Raw genomic sequence first — 19261 nt, forward strand, 5'->3', positions numbered from 1 at the left:
CCTGCCAGGTCTTCGTGGCAGATGACAGACAGCTGAGATTTCCACCTGGGGGGACTCCTAGCCTTTCCCCACTTGAAGGCTGATGAAAAAAAGTTTGAAGGAAAAAAAAATAATCAGGCGTTTAAAAAATAATAATCTAGGCAAACCCTGTCTGGATTTTATGACAGTACAGTGTTGTTTTTCCTCCTATGATTTTCTTTTTGGGGAGAGGGGGCAGAGGGGACTGCTCTCTTCTGCACTTTTCATTTCTTTCACTTTTCTGTGCATATCTTCCAGCCTGTCTTTTGGCCTCTTTCTGTCAGAATTTCACTCATTTGGTTCTTCCCCCTTCCACTCTTTTCTTGGAATTGCTGAATTTCACCGGATTGTTCACCATACTCCCTCTTTCTGCTCTCCTCCTCTCTCTGTTCCCACACAACAGTTTGGGGCCCCAGCAGTTCTCCCAATCCCACTCTCATATGTTGGTCTTGCCCCTTTTCTGTTATCCCCTCTTCCCTTGCTCACCCCCTACACTGCCTCATTTCCATTTCCTACACAATTTGTTCTGCATCTTGTCCCCTTTGCTGCCCTCTCCTCGAAGGGAACCGTGGCAGACGGAGCAGCCAAGGAGAGGAGGACAGCACAAAATGATCCCTCTGTTTCATAGCATCTCCTACTGGGAAATTACTCAGAAACCCGAGTGAGAAACTCAACAAGAGCTGCTGAGCAGCAAGCAATTTTGTCCACTGCTGTCCTCCTGCCCTGGTCAGAGAGTCTCCAGCTCGGTGGTACGAGGAACGAGGCATGCTTTAGGCTGAACTCATTGCATGGCCTCATTCCTCCCCGCTGAGGTCTCTCCCCAGTCACCCAGATGAGACAAGAACTACACTTGCAGTTTAAAGTGAGCAGCAGAAGAGGGGTCGATTATTGTTTGGATTTCCTTTTCAGCAAGGTCAGCTGCATTTTCTTCTCTCCTGTATTTCCCCAGCAAGGCTGGGGATGGTTGCGTGGGTAGGGTAAGAGCTCAGTCAAGCCAACCCCTGCCAAGTCCTCTGCTTTTCGGTCCCCGTCAAAAGCCACACACACAAATTTGCTGCCATCCATCTTTTTTCCCCCTGTGGGGTGGTATGCAGATTCGGTCCTAGGGAAAGATCCCCACGTCTGTTTTAATTATTAGCCCATTACCGCCTGTGAAATAGCCTCTGGCACACAACACGACGTTTGGGGGATGCCTGTTTCTTCTGAATTTAGATTTGTGGTTTCGCTAGAAACTATTCAGGTGGAAGAGGAGCTTAAGGGAAAAAAAAAATATATATATATATATGTGGGAAAAATTTTCTGTTTTCACCCTGAACTTCTTCCTATAGGATGAAGGGGTGAAAATGTCCACCAGCACGCTTACTGTGTCCTGTAGGGGTACAAATACTGCATGTAGCCCTGTTTAATACCCAAGGGGGTGTCGTGTTGAGTAACTTGGGGTACACATCACCCTGGTGGCTGGGTATTGGGGTCTCCACAGCGTGCTGACACCGCTCCATCTCCACACAGGGTGCCGGTGGGAGCCGGGCAGTCCAGGGCCGGCGGAGCCGGGGGAGCTCAGGCAGCGAAAGGAGCTCCCGGAGCCATCCACCCCGCTGGGGCCGCTCACACCGCCACCACGGCTGTCAGGCCGGTCGTTCCCATCACGGCACCGCAGACGCATCCCCAGCTCCAGGCGGCCTCTCCGCAGCTGAACAACTGCTTGAGGTACTCGGCCCAGCAGCCGGCCGGCCAGGCCCGCAACGCCATGCAGATGGGTACGTACGGCAGCCTCCCCGGGCAGCACGGCCCCATAGCTTGCCTTGGCCAGGCTCTCAGTTCAGCCACAGCTCGGTCAGTGTGGGATAGGGAAGGTTTTATTTGCTCGTAACGTTTATGGGCGTCGATTGATCTCTGGGAACCACGTTGTGCTTCTCAGATTGTTCTGTTGCTACAGCTGGAGTAGATTATGGTGTTTACAAATATTTGTACAATTTATCTGAGCGAAAGCAAGCGCCCTGCATACTAAGGAGATTAACAGTTCTGAGTCCGGCTGGCACGCTGAAGGAATAACACTGCCCTTATCACAGGGCAAGTAATGTGCGACTTAAAATTAAGAAGCATTTCATTGGGCTTCGGGGATGAAAGGTATTTATTAGGCAGAACGGGCCCCGGTGTTAGCGATAAAGCAAGAGATCTGAAAAATGCTGCCACCTTTTTTGAAACAGGAATAAGAGCTTCTCACACCAGGGGGGCTCTGTTCTTTCTGGGTTTCCTTTTTGATGTACAGCACAATTTTCTGGAGCACAATTTATTCCCCCCTATCCCTGATGTTAAACAGCTCTGATGTTGAATAAAGTAAAAGCAAATCCTGCGGTGGAACTTCACAGTAAAATTTAAAACATTTTGTTTCTGATATTTTATAGGGACTTGAGCCATGGTGTTTACAAAGGCAGATCAGTAAGGACTGTGACTGCTGAAAACTGAGGTCTCAGACACAAAACAGAGCAGGCCTAGATGAGAAATATACAGTGTTGTAAGTCACGGATTTGTACCTTTTGAAGCCAGAAGGGACCATTATGACCGTCTAATCTCACCTCCTACACAGTCCAGGCCAAAGGCAAGAAAATGTAATCAAACACATGTGAATCTGAGTCTCGAACAGGGCAAACTCCTCGGCTCAACAAACACTGGCAGGACTTTACATGCCGTCCATGCCACGCTGGGGAATAATCTGTTTATCCTTTTTTTTTGTCTGCTTTAGAGGGCTGCTGTTTTCCCCTAAAGCCACACACTGTTAAAAGGCCTTCTGCTCCTGCAGTGCAAAGGCAGAAATGTCCCTCCTTGGGCAAGATGCGCTCAAAAATGGTGTAGGACGTGCCTCTGTGCTGGGTGCCCCGAGTGTCAGCATGCAAACCTCTGTCAGCCCAGTATTTAGGAGCTCCTGGTGCGTCCTGTGCCCATGCCAGCAGGCAGATGGGCTGCCCCAAAACCTAGGTGATGGATTGTTTCACCCCATGCCATCCATCCACGGTGCTGCTGTGCCATATCTCCAGCAGCTTCCCAGATTTAAGGCTGCTCTTCCAGGTCACTCTGACATCTCAAAGTGCCAAGGAGCCAGCAAGCAGTGTAATCCACAGGCCACAGGACAGCTCTGAAGCCTCCTACGTGGGACTTCTCCAGCCCTTCCAAAAGAGCTCTACAGCCCTGCAGGACAGGGCAATGCACATTCACTTTCTGAAAGCCTTCCGAGAGAAGGAAGCTGGCACAGTATTCAAATCACGTTTTCTGTTGGCTTGCAATATGCATGAGTAACAAATCAATTTTGCACAAGGCCACTAATGTAGGAATACACCCAAAATGAAATATGAGTGGTGTAGAACAAAAATAGCCTTCAGTGAACATTGCTAATTAATAGCATGTTTGATGCAGCACAGTCCAGATCCAGAGATCCCAGAGCAAAGGCATACATTATAACAGTAAGCAGATGAAATTACAGAATAAAATGTGAGAGTCCTGCTCACAGTTGATTTTTCTCAGGACATTTATTTTGCTGTTTTCCATGCTTTCTGTTTCCTTTGTGTCTGGAAACATGGAGGACTATATGAAAGTAATATACACAATATAATTATCAAATCAGTCTTCAGCATCCAGATCCATGTAGTGAAATTCCATTACAGTGCTTTTCCTCCAGAATTAGGAAAGACATTCCTCCCTGCAACCAGAGGTACAAAACCTTGACCCTGCAAGCTTAACTATCCCAGAAAAATTAGATTTCTGGCAGAGGAGGTCGTGCATTACACAGGCTCCAAACAGAAAAATTAGTAGAGAATTGCTTCAAGATAACCAGTGGTGCCCTCTCTGGCTCTCTGGAAATTAATTACACTTCTTAATGGATGTTCTTGGCAATCCAGGGAAGAGGAGAAAAGGTAACTAATAGTAAGAACGGTCTTGAAGGGGTCTATAATAACAACTTTTAGGCCCTTCTTCATGCTACCTGGTAAAATCATTGCAAGACCAATTGATGATAGTTTGATTGGTTTTCTATGAGAAATGGTAAAAAACAAAAAAAGATGTTGTAGAGTCAGAGAGTTACTGTGAAGGAGAATCATGTAAACTTTGGAGGTGCTAATCTGATGATCTCTTGCCCATCAAGTTCAGTATCATATGGCATAAGGCTGGGGGATTAAATTCCCTCCAGACTGCAGGAGTGCGCAGCTGGTGTAGTAGGTGTGACAAATGGCACGCCTTGTCATTTTAATCCCCGGTAATGGGTGCCATTACTAACCATAGAAACAAACAAGAAAAAAAAAAAAAAGAAAAGAAAAAAAGAAAAAGTGGTTTGAGTTGTTCTGGCATTATTGTTTAGTTATGCATTGAGTGAACTCCAGTAGTTGCTTTTGGTCCTGCGTAAAAATGTATCCTTCAGAAGAATTTTAAGAAAACCACAGATCAGAGTGGGTCAGAAATTTTCCAGAAAAATGCGTCTTGGTCAAAGAAAAGCTGACTTGTCGGAATTAAAGCTTTTTGTCAGGAATGGATATAGTTCAACCAGACTTCATCCACAAAGCTGTCCTGGCTCAGGCTGCAATGAGAAGGAGAAGGAGAAAGAAAGAGGATAGTCAGCTGCCTAGATCTATTCTCTGCATAGCACAAGCAGTGCACAATGACTGGATGCTGTGCTTTCATGTTCCAGGTATAGATGCCCTGACCAGCCGAGGAGGCTATTGCAGAGTGGGTGAATAGGTTGTGCTCAGAAAAATGTTCCAAAGCTCAAATGGTGCTGCACTGAACCTCATGATGAAACTCTGAAATTATTTGTGAAATGGGTGTTTTCCAGACAGTCGTACTATTTAATCATTTAAGTGGGCTCAGCTTCTGCTCTGTACCTACCTGAAATGCAGTTGTATGTAGCAACCTAAGCAGCCAACCAACCTGGAAGTCGAAAGAAATGTCATTGTGGGAATGGACCTGGAGCTTTGTCACACTTTTTGAAACATGAGGCATGCAACAGTGCCCCGAATCCCTGGGGGGGTGACTTCAGCAGTGAGTCGTGGTCACCATTAAACAGCTGAGCACCAGCTCCTGGTTCCTAGTGGTTATAGGCAGGGCGTGCTCATCAGGGCAAGCAAGGCTAAAAGGCACTTCATAGTCCCCCAGGGACCTCGCTAGCAGAGATGAGGCTGATCTCAGAAACTCTCCAGCGGATTCCAGCTTAATTTATCTTGCACAGCACAGCGACGCGCTGCTGATCATTTTGTTAAGGCTGAAACAAGAGACCTCCCTTTGTAATTGCCTCCTGCGAGGTCATCTGGGCTAACCCTTTAGGTCCCACACTACATGGCCCCAGAAAATTTCAGGGAATTAACAACAGCGTTAGAAGGGGGTCTTGGTGGTTTGGAAAACAGCTCGGATGGAATGAGATTGGGTATTTAAAAACGGGGTAGGGTTTTTATTTATTTCTGAGCGTGGAGGTAGGTAGCAAGACTCTACCCCTATGGCACCACTAGGGAGGAACGGCCATTTTGGGGTCTGCAGACAGGGGGATTTCTAGGATTTTGCCCAAAGCACTTTCATGCTGAGATACTCTCAGTGAAAGGCGATGAGCTGAAGCTCTCCGGCACCCTCATGGCAGGGACTGGCAGCGTGGCGGGGAACCAGGTCTGACTTTGCCTTCCCTTTGCAGCTCACCCCCCGGCACCAGCCCCGGAGCGTCCCACCGCCACCGTGTCACCACTACGGACGCCCAGCTCGCCCTCCCGCCTGCCGGCTGCCACCATCCGGCCTCACCCCACCGTGTCCCCACAGCACGGCCACCAGCCGCCCGCCCCGGGGGCCCGGCCCCTCATCCCCCTCACCTCCGCCGCCGCTGCCATCACGCCGCCCAACGTCAGCGCAGCCCACCTCAATGGCGAGGTGGGTGGCGGGCCCTTGGGTGGCCCTGCCAGCCCCAGCCCTGCCAGCAAGGCTGAAGAGAGGAAGAACGAGAAGGTAAGGGCCACCACGGAGGGCCAAAGAGGGTTTTCATCACCTGCCATGCCTCGGGTTGTTTGCGCACTTCGTCCTTTCCCCACCGCTCTGTTCCCGCGTTGCCCACTGGGGTGCAAAGCGTGGGGAGCTGCTCTCCTCCTGAATTTCGCTGTTCCTTCCACTGACTGGTGTCCAGATCTCGCATTTTTGCATAAAGACATTATAGCAGGGTCTCGGACCTCAAAGCCAGATGGCCAAGTCAAGAGCAGTCTGCCAATAACGTGGCAAAAGTTACGGCAGTATGGTTGACCCAGATACACTAAAGCCTCAACGCATGAGCAGTCAGAGCAGTTTTAGCACTCTGCAAATACCTGGTTTTCTTGCAGAAAATGTTGCCAGGGCACAGTGGAGCAGGGAAAAGGGCCTCAAAAGCAGCTCATGGCAGGGTCAGCCCTTCAGGAGTCAGCCCTGGCAGCCACATTTCCATCCCTTGTGCACCAGGCTGAGGAAAGCCAGCATGGAGAGCTGCTCTCCATGCTCTGCCTTTTAGGTTTTCCTTTTACCAAATGTTTACATTGGGTTAACAGCTTCCATTTATCAGTGCTGAGGGTTATCTCTGTGCTGCCTAGCAGAGCCCATTGATTAAATGGCCTGCTAGAAGCAAACTCCTGGTTTGTATATGAGTATGAAGAAGAGATGTAGGGGCTTGCTTTTCCTTTGGATCTGCAACTATTCCTTCCCGTGTGTTCACCAGGTTTTTCCATGGTGACAGGCACACTTAGGGTAAACATTTGCTCTGGACATGGTAACACTGAGGTTACAGATCTCACAAATGATCAGAGTCACAGGCAGCCTCTGGTTTCACAAGATGATGAATATAAGTTTTTTAAGCCCTTATGTAGTCCTATCTTGAATTTTCTGGTTGTCCTTTAGTTAAAGAGGAAAGGCACAAACTGCTGCCAGAGATGTGAAATTTAGGTACTTGCTTTCGAAGAAAGACTTCCAAATGTTCATCAAGGGCTTCTGCTACTTCTGCAAGTCAAAGGAAGTGTATAGCATTCAGCCATGGTGGTAGGTCTGCATATTACCTCTGAGCTTTGGGTAGCGGCACGTTTAATACCTCCTAAAACTAGCATGCTATTCTGTAGATCCATATATTTTAATTCATGTAGGACTACACTCCAAAATTTCCTAGGCAAACGTATGTCAAATTCCTACCTAAGATATTGGTTAACCTTTCCCAGATTGTTACAGCTTTAAGTTATTGAATTTGGTTGCATGGAAGTAAATTTATGATTTCTTGAGCTGCGTGGATAAAGGGGAGACACAAATATTGTACTACATCAATGCAATCAGCATTGTCAAAAATTAGTTCAATACCTGGGAAGTACCAGACAGAAGTGACACTAAAAATTGTCATCTCTGACTGCAGAGTGGTATAAAACTATGCTCAGCTGTGTTGAGCAATATGTTCCTGAATCTCGTCCATGTCGTATTTCACTTTCATTTTAGGAAGATCTGAGTGAATGATGCTTCCTTTCCTTTTAGAAGTAGTGACTGATGTTTGGCCAGTTAAGTTTTGCTCCTGCTCTCTGCATAATTCAAATCAAACCCAAATATCTCTTTGAAGCTGTTGAGAGGTTGAATAGTGCCAGACTAAAATCCGTGTCACTAATCATAAAGGAGGTGTGAGTCACAACTGGAGCCCTGTCTAGAACCAAACTTGATATTTCCGAAGTGAAGGCTGGTTGGGCAGGTTTTTGGATGAACAGGGAACAGCCATCACACTCAGAAGGAATATCTGTGGAGAGAAGCAAGTCTGTTAATTGCTAAATATTATTAGAAAAATGCAGACAGGTTTGAGGGGCAAAAAACAGAAGCATGGACATAACTAGCAAACTGCCAGATGACCAAAGATTGGAATCAGTTTGTCTAAGTTCAGTTTCATTGTTATTATCAGTCATGTACTTTGAGATTAAAGGAACAGAGAGGATGTTAGAAAGAGGAGTGGTAATAAGGTCTTCAGCTCTACAGAACACAGGGTGGAAGAAATGCACAGATAATTATCTCCTGAGAAAATGAGATTAGCAAGCAGCATCAGAGGTAAATTGTAACATGCCATAAAATTAACATTGTTGTTGGATTCAATGGTTTTTGGTCACATTATGCATTTTAATCCCAGCTTTGTCTTTCCAGTTTCTTTGTAGGATTCCTTTGTGGATGAGGGCTGAGCAATCAGAGGCAGACCAGCTGTTTTGAGAAACATTCTCTTGTTGTTAACAGGGTGTTTCTTTCACATGCTGATTGTTAGTGTGATTTCACTGTGGTACAGAGGGAGTTCACATGGTACATAGGAAGAAGTGGTTTACATTCTGGGTTGGCCATGCTGAGGATCCACTGGGTTTCATGGTTTTGTTGTAGAGAATATTTCCTGTGAAAGGCTATGGAGACAAAATGCATTTTTTTTTTTTTTTGCATTTGTCACTTTGGCATAGTCAGATATATTGGTCCTTGGAAATTTTCTCCAGACGGTAAGTTTAGAAAGGTTGGTTGGTTCCTTGAAGGCCAGGATGAGAGATAGTGGGAAAATGTATTTTAAGATAGGATCCTCTACCAATTTGTGCTTTATGAGTTCCTGCCTAGATTCCACTCAAGGGTGCCAAACGTGGCATCAAGGGGCAGCTGTCGTAATGAGTCTGTATATGCTACTTGGGTAGCTTTTTGCAAGACAGGATTGTTTTTGCATTGGGAACATCCTTGTTGAGTGCACTGGTGAGGCAGTCACTGCTAAGGCTTTTCCCTGCACGAATATTTAATATGTCAGTGACATTTCAGAGGTTTCTCTTGGTGTGCAGCAGTCAGATACAGGCACGTTTGGGGATTTTTCTAAAATCAATGGAGTCTGATTCCAGTTTTTACGTTTGTAAATAAAAAATAAATATTAAATATTAAATTTAAGAATTACTTACAAAAATGTAAGTGATTTCTGCTCCATGCCAATTTGCACTTGTCGGTGTGCATTTATCCCAGAAGGATCCCGGGACCAGCCTTCTGCCCAGTTAGGGAACAGTTTCAAAGCTGCCATCCTTTGCCGACTGCTGGTGCTAGCTGAGTAAGCCAGAGCAATAGACAGTGCTCAAGTCCACTGTGCAACTGTGCTTGGAAAGTGCTCAGGCAGCGGAGCAAGCTTAGAAGTAGGGCGCTTGAAAATCAAAGCTGTTGCAGTGCTGCATGGACTCGGTACAGAGCAGCAGGAAAGGCAGCTCACGCAGAGGTAGGGCAGACGCCGCAGGAATAACAAGCTGGGCACTGAATACAGACACGGGAGCACGGCAGAAGTCAAAGAGGGAACGTGCTCAGGGCAGCACAGGAGAGAGAAAGGCTTTAGCAGCTGCAGGGAGATGTAGCGGGGCAAAGGAGAAGGGATATCAGTGGGGAGGGCAAGGGTGAGGGTGCTGTGTGAAGCTAAGGAGAGGAAACCTGAAATGGGGAAGCTGGGGCATAGGGGCTGGTGTTTAGCTAAATAAGGGAGTTGAGGGGAGCAAAGTATAAAGAAGAGTTTTTCTTCTATTTCTTAAATGTTTCTTGCTTGAAGCCAGTTCTTATTCTTTTCCAAGAAGGAGTTTTCCTTCCCCAGAAGTGAAATAATTCCCCTCAAAGTCAGTCTCTTGACTCTTCAAGGAGCGATCCCAGAACATTACAACAGCAAGAAGGAGCTAGAACAGAGAGAGAATGGGGTACACCCTATTTCCTTTAGGGGTGTGCAGGGGTGTCAGAGGTCCTTTGAGCTCTAGTTTCATCATTTGTTAATGATATCTGCATGTGCAGCCATCTGAAACTCAAACAATTCCAGTTCCCGAATCTTCTGAACATTCAAAAGCAAGGGGTGGAGATCCCGGCTGCGAAATGGAAGTATAACCCTGTGTTTGGGGGCTTTTTCAGATCGGAAACCCTGATTTTTCAGTCATGAAGAGCACCGTGCAAGTTCAACTGGTAGCTTATAGCCGAGAGCTTGTAATTATGGCATGACTACTGCCTTGACCTCGGTCAATTTTTGCTATAGTAGTTTCTGCTGTACATAATCTGGGCTGATGCTTAATACCTCAGATAAAACCACTTGTTTGAATGAATTAATGCATTTCTCATTAAATGTGCTCCTCATTACGTTAATCAAATCAAGCAAATCATGCTGGGTGGTTTGACCACTGTAATTAAACTTTCTTTAAAATCCACTCATTTGGCTTTTGTTGAGGATTTTGATTAAACTCTTCCAAAATGTCTAGCCCAGTATCTGCTAAAGAGGAAAATAAGAGCTTGCTCTAGTGAACAACCCATTAATTCATCGCGGAGTTACACCAACTCCTTGCTGTTTTACCTAGCCAGAGTGTATAGAGATATTTGAAAATTGGCAATGTAAAATTAAATGTTCCTTATAACTGTGCTGAGGGGAAAAAAAAATCCATTTGCAGTTTTAAAATTAGTAGCTGTGTTCCTGGAATGTAGAGAGGAGCTGGATAAGCATGTCACAGGGAATGGGAAAGTACAGTGGGTTTCTGTTTGCTGATGTTAAGATAGCAAGAGACACATCTTCAGAAAATGACTTTGAACATGCACCAACAGTTTTGCATGTGAAGATTGAATCAGTAAACATCTGTCTGTTATTTTTTCTCACTGGTGTCACTCACTTTCTCAAATATCAGCTGTGCTCAAAATAGCTGCATTCCTCAAATGATACAGTCTGTTTGGCTTGATCCCGGTGCAAGGACTCAATTACAAGGTAGAACAAGCCAAGGCCTGTTTTCTGGCCGCGCAAGTGTCCCAGCATGACTTACATCCACATTTCTAAGCTTTCTTCTCCACCCAAAGCAGGGTGACTGCATCCAGACTGCTTATCGAGAACAGTCCTGGTACGTGGTGTGGCCCATACGCTGTCCTGGAGGAGAGCCAAACCCACAGTGATTAATGGTTGCAGACCGGGGTTTGATCCTCATTCCTGGCCTCATTTTATGTGCAGAGAAGATGTGACCAGTGAGATTTCCTTCTCCAATGCTCCTCCTTTGCCTTCCTCTGCTCACACCGAAGTCGCAGCCCGCTGCCCCGTCCCACCAGGCAATGCCCACCCTGGCTCTGCGTAGAGCTGGGGGCTAGATCAAAGGCCCTTTGAAAAAATTTGGCTTTGTAAACTCCGAGATGCTCTTTGGCCTGATTTCACATCAAAGCCGTGTGTTTAAGCTGTCGGCTGGAAAAACTAAAACCGCCTAAAGGACGTGATTCTACATGGTAGTTCACCTTCAGTTTTCATTTATTGGGAGCCGCCGTGTTGCGGCGTCTTCTCATATTAACTTGTCCCTGAGTGGAAAGGGTTTGTTATCGCTTCATATCTACCAAAGAAATTGAATTCCTTATCCAGAAAATGGAAGATCAGTCTCAAAAGTGAAGTGCTGAGCACTTGCAGGGACTGTGTAGATATAAAATGACATAACAAAAATAGTGGTCACCCTGGGATGAATAAAAGCAGCTTAGGACAGAGTTGATGAAAGTAGATTTTTCAGATACAAAGTCAGTATGACCGGCCCTGAAGTTTCAGAAGAGGAATTCAGTCTTCCTAGCAGATATGAAATGATTTCATATTTTTCACTTTGTAGCCGGTTCACCTAAGAGAGCCCCCTGAGTTGGACAGGTAGGAAACAGAACGATAACAGCCAAGTGACAACGTGAAAGCAGAGCGAGACACAGGAATGAACAAATTGCTCAACGGCAGAGGAGTCTGGTTCACACTCTTGGAATAAGTGTACCAGAATGTGGAAAGCATCAGGAAGAAGCAACCTTAAAATAGTAATGTAAAAATTTGTGTGAAAATTATAAAGAATAAATTATGTGGAGCTAATTTGTCTGGGTAATCTGTAAGACATCTGAGTTGATCCCAGAGCTGCCAACAACAACATCTCACCCATCGTTTTCAGAGTCAGGTTTGATTTTTCTGCTGCGCATGTTCCCGTGTGTTCTTCAGGAAGAACTCTTTAATCTGGAATATTTTAGTTCAGATCTCTGAAGACTTGTGCACAGAATGCACACTGTTAATCCATTTCCTTTCAGCAAAGGAGGGGGGGCTGTATCCCTCACAAGCACACCACTGCTTCCCATGCTCCAGAAGAACAGATCTTGGCTCTGTGACCAGCAAGTGATTCACCAGAAACTTGGCCAGGGAGTGGAAACCTCTTTTTCTGGTCATGTGAATTCAGGCCACAAAGTTCTGCTTTAGGGCAGAGAGCTCATGCTTCAAATCTCTCCAGCACCTTCTCCTTCATCATTAGAGTTCAATTTGAAAGGACAAAAGCCTGGCAACTCGCTGATGAATATTTTAGGGCTGGCAAATAACCCAGCCAAAAGCATCAGCCCCAGCTGTCAAAACATAGAAAACTTCAGCCTTACTATAAAACAGATTTCTGTTATTTCTGACTGGCTAGGATTCTTTTGCTTAGATCAAGGGCAATAAGCCATTGATCAAAATTTCTTTTTCTTCTTCACATTTTTGATGTTAGGAAATGCTTTCGAACTCCCCACAGATATTTCCAGCGTTGACTTCGCTGCCAAGCAGCCTCTGAGAGCTCTTCCTCTTCCCTCTCCTCTCCCCCGTCCTCTGCTTATCTGCCTCGTAGCACTGTCGCAGGATTTCTGAAGTGGTTCGAGTGGTTCTGTGCTGTGCTCTGCGGCCGTAGGGGGAAGCGGATCCAGGGGAGGCCAGGATGGAGAGCGCTTTAGCTTCAGGAAGAAAGTCACTTCATCTGCTTGCTGGGCGCAAAAGCTGCTTGGGTGCCACGGTGCAGCGTTCTGCTGGCACCTGCAGGGACCTAGTTTTATAACGCGTAGGACCCGTGGGTTTTTGCTAAATCCTCGGTGCTGTTTGGGGAAAAGCACGCAAGGAAGCACTGGAGACAGAAAGCTGGAGGTGTCTGTGTGTGTGTGTGTCTGCGTGTGAGCAGCAGTGCAACTCTGCCAACAGTTTGCAGGGCATCAGAGTCGGTGGCATCTCGGCCTCCCACGTGCCCAGGGCTCATTTGCTTTCCTCAGTGGTTATCCAACCATGTGCTTACACACAGCCAAGAGGCAACAGAGATTATTCACCGAGATACAAATATCTCGAGTGCTAATACAGTTGTCTTATGGAGAAAAAGTTTGAACTTTTGGCAGTAATCAATTGGCAGCAATCAATTTCTCAGTGTCCACATTTCTCTTTTTCTGTCGCAGAGGTACTGATATTTTTCCTTGCCTTGCTCTGTGGTTACTCATAATAGGCGGGTTAAAATATCCAGGGTCAACACAGAAATACTTCAATAAGCTCCGTTTGAAGAATTACGTAAACTAAATGAAATTGCAGTTTCTGTCAAACATCAGTCCTGCAGAAACAGGACTTTGTAACAGACAACAGATATCTGCAGCATGCTTCTGTTTTCATCGTGTAACTTGAGGGCATAACCAAGTTATAGCAGAGGGATATTTATCTTATTTTGTACATTTTTGTTTATTTTCCATTTTGCAGTAGCAGCAGAAAGATTCACGAGCCCTCAGCTTTTATTGTGCCAAATGGTGAAGCCACTTTAAAGTCAAACTGCTGGGGAGTTTTGGTGGTGGTGGTATTATTTTTTTTTCCGTCTGAATGTCTCAAGCATCAAGTAATTCCCTTCAGACCAAGTGAGGACATGGAGCCAGTGGTTGTCCCTGTTGGTCTAAAGAAAAATGCTCTTATTATGCCCTCTAGAGAGAAGATCATCCCAAGGAACTCAGGAAGTACACCATACAGAAGTTGTTTTTCAGACACGATGTCTGCGGGATGCTTGGAATCAATTAATTTGGGGTGTCAAGCAGCCATCCTTTCATAAGAACTATTCATTATAAAGGCATAACTCAACACGTTGCTTTGCTTTTTTGCATATATTTTGCTTGGTTCTCCTTCCCTGATAAGTTTCTTTAAATCAAGACTATAGAAGGTAAAATATTCATTCACATCAGACTGTATTCAGCACTCTAGCAGCAGACTGGCATTGGGCTTCATCGCCAGATGCCCCAGGGAGAGAAGTAATTTAATGTGAGGCCATGGCCAACTTAATTTACAGTAAAGTAAATTTGCTGTTCTGTGTTTTTTAGTCCCCACTCATGAACAGTTCAGACCTGGCATATTTAAAAATGGAACTCGCTGGCTTTTTTGATGACTTCAGAGATCTCAATTCCCTCCTGTACCACATCATGTTGCCCTTCCTGTCTTCAGTTTTGCGACAGGAGAGGGGGGAGGTCGGGCAGGCAGAGCCTGTCCACACAGTGGTGCCTGCTGTGTCAAGGGAAACGCATAAGCTAGGCTTTGTTCAGGACATAAAAGAGAAAACTGGTTTTCTGACTTTTTAATTTTTATTTTTTTTTTCTGGATAGGTTTTATCTCTAAGCCAGATACTTTTGGTTGGCAGGCTTAGACACAACCTGGCCGAGGGATGCTGCTGACCAGCAGGGAAGGTGGCAGGGGGAAGGTAGGAAGGATCATGGCCCCACAGGCATGGGATGGGTTCACCAGAAAGTCAGACCACAGATGCCTAACTTCTCTTTAAATCGCTCAATTAAGATCACTCTACAACTTCCCTGGGTGATCTGTTCCAGTCCTTCCACATCTCTACTGGTAAAAAAATTCTTATAATTCTTATTATCCCTCCTAAATCTTCTATGGTTACAGATGCTTCTTGATGTCCTGCTCTGGAGAAGCAGCTGATAAGCTTTCTCTTCCCATAGTTTCAGTATTAGAGAACTAATAGCATGTTCTGCTCTCACAACTTCACTGCTTCCAGACCAACTGAGCCTTGTTCCTAGCCTTTCTTCACAGGTACAGTTTTCTGAGTCTCTGATAATACTTTCAGCTCTCCTTTGGGCAGTCTTCAGCTTGCTGGGGTGTTGAGGAGTAGTGCCCCAGAGTGGAATTCAGCTGAGACCTTGTTAGGGTTGAGTAACTACTTTCCATGGCTTACATAAAAAATGCTTGTTAATGTGTTTCCAGGCGAATTTTGCCTTTTCCACAGCAGCATCTCGACTCACTCCCTGTTTGTTATCTGCTGTAACTCCCGTGTCCCTTTCTGCAGAGCTGCTGGCTTGCCTATCACTCCTCATTTTGCATCTCTGCATTTGATTTATCCTTCCAAGCAGTTGCAAGTCATGCTTGTCTTTCTCAATTTCACTGTGTTGATTTGGGACCGTTTCTCCATTTTAGGAAAATTGTTTTGAATTCTTACCCTGTTTATTCTCTCAGCTACTGGCAGACACACTCAGCGCAGTGCCCACTGCAGGTTTTAGAGCTCTAGCTCATCTACCAAGCAATTAATGAAAAGATTGAATAGCACCGGCCTAAGACAAGCCCTGTTGGTACCTACTTGAAATGCTCTCCCATTTGACAGAAAATCATTACCTGGAACACACTGCAAAGCAACTGGTAACATCTGGTTATCTGTCTTCAGTCTGACTTCTTGGATGCCTGCTGCTGAGTTAAAACAGAGAGAGAGCAAGTCTGGAAGGGACCCCTCAAACACACACATTGCCGTCCAAACAAGAAAAACTTGAAAGGGCAAACTTGTTCAAGATACTCATCATATTGTCTGCTCTACTGTAGGAGGACTGTCAGATGTAGCAATAGTAATCACGGTACAAGAACTTGGCTACAAGTCGTGAGTGCTTAACTACCAGGCTACCAATAATTCTGTTTTCTTCCTAGGCAGAGACATTCCAGCTAGCCATGGCCAAACTGAAGATGAGATGGTTCAAAGCCAGAGTTTGCCCACACCAGTTTGCTAAAATGAAAATAAGAAAGGCTGTCTGTCAGTCTTTGGGTACGCTGCGTCATTTGATCAGCCACTGAGGTCAAGGGGAAATCTTTGTGCACTTTCATCTGACTTGCGTAAAGGGGTTTTCAACTTCAGCTGTGGTAGGCAGGCTTGGAGACAGGCTGTTATGACAAAGCTGTCATTTCTGCTCCAGTGCAGCAGTGATTTTATCTTTATATAGTTTCTGTGATTTTCAGATATGAGATCTATGCAACCAACGTTTCCACAGAGGCTTTTTGAGCTTCTGTGTTGTAATCGACCATTTTGTGCTATTAGTTGGCAGGAGCCACCTTTGATTCCAGGTCATTCTGGCCTCTTCTGGTAGAGCAAAGAGGAATATGCTGCATATCTGTCGTTGCTGCTGGATATTTGTGCAGTGGCAACTGTGAGAATACAACTGAGCGTCACAGCCTCATGTAGCACACTCCAGAGGAGCAGCACGTGAGCCATTTGTGTCCAGAGAGTTCACGAGGCTACGACGTGAGTATGCCCACAACCCGTGTGAGGAGGCACTCGCTGGCTGCCCCACTGAAGGTTTCCTACTGCCAGCTTTGACTTAAAACATTTCCCCAGACCTTTTGGTTCACCCGAGGCAGCTGACACCTGACATCTGAGTTGACGTGTTTTGTCTCACAGTGGGAGTGGGCTGAGGAAATGGAGAACGGTGGTTTAGGTGGGAAACGTGACAGGTAGCAATTAGTTAAATCAGTGTGCCTCAATTGCGTTTAATTAGATGATCGTACCTGTGGGTCACGTGCCTAGGAAGAAAAAGTGGATAGAACAGACAAAGGAAGGGAAGATAGGGTGGGAGGATACGATTTTGCTGTATAATGAACCAGGGCAAAAAGAAACAAAGCCACAACGCTATTGACTCCCCTTCCCTCCTTACCATATAGCTGTTTTGTTTGGCTTAACAGCATTATGGGGCTTTTCACTGACGATCCTTCTTGCTCAGCTCTTTAATTTAAGAAAGGAGAATATCATTCCTCTCAAGACCTGACTTTGGCATAAGGGGGTTGTTTGTATTAGCAAATTGTCTTTGCTGGCTCCATTTTTATTTTTAAGTAACAAAAAGACAAAACTAGGCGAAACCCAATTTTTGCAGAAGAGAGGATGCTCCTGTAATAAATTCTGCCAGAGCTTCAGCAGCTTCTAGCGAGCCTTTAGGTACCGCAGAGCTTTATTAGTAACAATAACCCAAGTGTTGTGACATTTGGAAAGCCGCAGTGCCTTGGTTACTTTATCAAAGAAATTGTAGTTTACATGCCTGAGCAATCCTCTGACATTGACAGCCGGTTACTTTGCAAGCCTTTAAAATGATTTTGGGATTCCTTGCTCCTCCTGTATGTGGCAAATTGGTCTCTGTAGGGCAAAAGGGCTTTGTCCAGCTGTGTGTGTCCCAGGAGTGGTTCACCGGGTGTTGCTTTCACAGCCTCTGGCCCACAGGCCATGTGGGTGTGATAAGCTCTGTCAGTCTCGGCTGGTTCCTGGGTCTCTAGTTAAATGCGTTTTTATGAACTGGTGAATTGTCTGTAGGAATTATTTCACCGTAATGTGTTTCAGTGTCTGGCGCGCGCAAATCCTGCCAATTTTTCATTGTCCACAGGCAGCCCTGTTTCCCTTCTGTGGGGAATTGATGCTGAGAGGAGAATCTACCTGCTGTGCTGCCTGAATTTTCCACAAGCAGTCTCGCCTCTGAGCGCCAGCCACCCCAATGCTGTTTAGCTCGGTGGAAGTGCTGAAATTACAGCCCGAGGTGGCATGGCTGCTGCAGTAGGATCAACCAAGTGGGAATACAATCCTCACAGACAAGGGACGAGATGACCTCCACTAATCCAAAGCTTTTACCCACATGTTTCTGCTTTCCATACAAGTACAAATCTCACTCGTCTGTCATTTAATAAGATTACAAGGCAAGACCATGCAGTTCTAACTGTTTGCTTCTGAAATGAAATCCATCCCTCGCGAACGGGGAGAGCCAGAGCTAACTATGTGTAAGATCAGAGTGTGTCAAAGCACATCCTGAACTCTGCCACGGGTTTTCTTTCATTCGAGTGTTCAACGAGTGAGCTTGTTCTGGCTTGCTGCAAAAAGCGAGTGTTGCTCCCAGTGCTCCCCAGGACCGATAAATCTTTCTCATTTCCCTACAAAAGACAAGGAGCAGCAAGCTAACCAGTCAGTCTAAATCATCATATTTAAAAAACACTATTTCTAAGCAGTTTGTCTAAAATTTAATGCGTCCCTACATCTTTTTCTCGTTTCAGAATCCTGTGCTGTCAGTGAAGCTGTGATAGATTTTTCTCTAGCTTTGATAAATGAACCTAACTTTTCAGAAAGATGCTTGTAATCTGTCCATCTGTTTTGCTTAAATTCCTTGGAAACTACAGTTAGTCTACCAAAATTGCCTAAATCATTTATCCATACTCGATTTATATATATATGTTTTTTAAAAGATTTAAAATTTCTGGCCTTCAGTTTAGGGTACTTGCTACCTCTTTGCAGCAAGGTGGAGGCACCCTGTGTGTGCTCCAAGTGCTGTTTCATTTACCTCTCGTGGCTTCCTGAAGCAGAGGTTGGATCCATACCATCGTTTTAACAGCCTTTGCTGGATGGGTTCTCCATTAATTTCTCTAATCCCTTTTGAACCTGCTTGTACTTTCGGCTTCCACGGTCCCGTGTGCAGCAAGCCTGTATTTAATTATGTGTTGTGTAAAGAAGTGCTTCCTACTTTTCAGTTGCAACCATTTGCCTGATAATCTCATTATGCTTCCCCTAATTCCTGCATTGTGAGAAAGAAGCGATCTGTTCCCAAGTTACCTTCTCTGTGCAGTAATGGGTTTTGTAGGCCGCTATCCTATTTCCCGTCACTTGTCTGCTTTCCAAGCTGGCATCTCCACTGTGCAGGAGTTGCTCCACACCTCTCATTATCCTCGTTGCCATTCCCTGCGCTGTTTGTAGTTCTCTAATTTTAGTCCACAGCCTTTTCCAGCTGCGGTGGCCAGAACAGGACATGGTGTTCAAGAAGGCACGGCGGGGCTTTTCACAATGGTGTTTCCTGTAGGAGAGCTTTGCCAAGCTCTCCAGCCCTTTCCTAGCAATTCCCAATATGATCTTTTGCCTTTTGATACTGCTGAGCATCGGGTTTTAGGAATGACTCCCTTTCTGTATGAGAATAGCCAATTTAGAGTCAATAGCAGCACGCGTATACTCGGGGTTATCGATTTCTATTCCCAGAGCGCGCACTGCATTGACTTGTCAGCCAGTCTCACAATGAGCATTAACTTTTGCTGAGTGCTGAAGTTTATTACCTCCAAGGCTCTTGCTTCGTGGTGGAATTCGCAATTCCCAGTTAACCTGGGGGTAGAACTAAGTGCCTAGGAAACGGGGTTCACAAAACCTGCCGGGCAGAGCGGGTATTTAAGTTATCTGCCGGGAGATAC

The 19261-nt window shown here is 45.5% G+C and overlaps 1 protein-coding gene across 1 annotated transcript in view; it reads left to right on the forward strand.

The window, feature by feature from the left end:
- The window catches only part of SH3RF3 (SH3 domain containing ring finger 3), a 228454-nt gene that overhangs the window by 195187 nt on the left and 14006 nt on the right, over positions 1–19261 (forward strand). Inside the window, exons 7-8 of the mRNA XM_032201942.1 lie at positions 1528–1775; positions 5684–5988. Coding sequence (XP_032057833.1) covers positions 1528–1775; positions 5684–5988 — 553 coding nt within the window. The remainder of the gene's footprint in view (positions 1–1527; positions 1776–5683; positions 5989–19261) is intronic.

This window comes from Aythya fuligula, chromosome 1, assembly GCF_009819795.1.
Source record: "Aythya fuligula isolate bAytFul2 chromosome 1, bAytFul2.pri, whole genome shotgun sequence".
In the NCBI taxonomy this organism is placed as follows: Eukaryota; Metazoa; Chordata; class Aves; order Anseriformes; family Anatidae; genus Aythya; species Aythya fuligula.